At 43.6% G+C, this 1587-nt stretch overlaps 1 protein-coding gene across 1 annotated transcript in view; it reads right to left on the bottom strand.

Moving 5' to 3' along the window:
- Nucleotides 1–1587, bottom strand: part of LOC101853267 (acetylcholine receptor subunit beta) — a 9434-nt gene that overhangs the window by 4695 nt on the left and 3152 nt on the right. Inside the window, exon 2 of the mRNA XM_005110613.3 lies at nucleotides 694–904. Within this exon, the coding sequence (XP_005110670.3) occupies nucleotides 694–904 (211 nt within the window). The remainder of the gene's footprint in view (nucleotides 1–693; nucleotides 905–1587) is intronic.

The raw sequence follows: 1587 nt of genomic DNA, 5'->3' as shown, positions 1-1587 counted from the left end.
GAGCGCCAGAAGATTATATGTGTTACAAGAGAGTAACAAACATAAAAAAGAAGAAAGAACGATAGCTGTTTTATAGGAAAGAAGAAGCAAACCACACCAGAGCACCCGCCAATCACCCACATGTATTATCTTAACGTCGGTAAGCTGTCGAATGATTTTAAGACCATAAAACAATATTTATTTTTCACTAGAGAGGAAAAAAGCTGTTTCTTCCCTTAAATTTGCTTTTCTCCTCATTCAGAATTTGAATTTTATTGAAATATTTCTTGAGAACGTGTAAGTATCTCCTGGATGGCATTTCAAAACAATATTTCCGGAAATTTCTTAAACCATGAAGCTGGTGTTTTAAGACGTAAACAGATTAAAAGAAAAGTAATCAAATTTAATTTTAAAGAGAAGTAATCAGGTTTCGATTTGTCATTTATATCATGCGACCTATATCATCTGACCTACATCGTGTGTGACCTATATCACGTGTCCTATTTCAGACGAACTATAATTATCATTTGACTTTTGTCGTGTCACGTATACCATATGACCTAGGCAAAGTGACCTACGTAAAGTGACTACATCAAATGACCTATATGATATGACCTAGAATATTTCACCTACGTCATTTGACCTTTATCACGTGACCTCCATCACGCCTCCCGCCCAGGCTAGCCTAGACTCTCTCCCACCACACACACACACCTCAGTGTCTTGCGCCTGTAGATCCACCTCGGTGACGGTATAGGCCCAGCTGGTCACCTCCACGATACAGATCTGGGTGTCGAACGGGTAGAAGGTGATGTCTACGTCACAGTGGGTCTCGAAGATCCCAGGGGGCTCCCAGGTCATGGCGCCTGTGCTGGCGGCCCGGATGAGGAGCTTGTCACTTTCAAGGATGCCCAGGTTAGCCACACTAGAAAATAAATAGGTTTTCAAGGTCAGTTTTGTTGTTGTTGTTTTTTTTGTCTTTGTTTTGGTAAGTGTTTTACGGCGCTTGCAACTGCATAAGGTCATATGAGCGCGCAGGACACACCTAACATTTTCAGTTAGTAGCAAATTTTGAATTTTGCCCAGGAGGCGGAGGAAACCTACTCTTATCGATTTGGACCACCAAGGGATCTTTAACGTGCGCAACTTCCACTCGGGACCTCCGAGATTTTTCCGCCCTTGTCCGAGAACGCTAGGTATAGATCGTTCCTATCAGAAGATCAAGGGTGTGGCTGAAAGGCAGAAGTAAGAAGCCAAGGAAAAGCAGTGGAAGGGCTGCAGAAAGAGTCAGGAGCCCAGAGAGGGGGGAGGGGGCATAGGCAGAAAGTGGAGACGAAAGCAGACGACAGAATCTTGCTAGAGAGCAGGAAAGGAGGTGAAAGGAGACAATTTCAGAGAAGAAATATTTTCGATCTCTACCCGGATTCGAACCCTGGACCTTTGAATAAGAGGCAAACACCTTTACCTTTAGGCCACGAGAGCCCTCAAGGTCGGTTTGTAGTGGGAAAACGGTATAAGATATGAAAAGAATATTTTCGAATCTTCTGCAATAATCACCTTTCTAAAACAATAGGCTACAAAAACGGCCACTCCCCCACCCCTCCCCCC

Source organism: Aplysia californica, unplaced genomic scaffold, assembly GCF_000002075.1.
Source record: "Aplysia californica isolate F4 #8 unplaced genomic scaffold, AplCal3.0 scaffold00917, whole genome shotgun sequence".
NCBI classification, from domain to species: Eukaryota; Metazoa; Mollusca; class Gastropoda; order Aplysiida; family Aplysiidae; genus Aplysia; species Aplysia californica.
The sequence above is the reverse complement of the archived record's forward strand: the minus strand, read 5'-3'. Positions and strand labels throughout refer to the sequence as shown.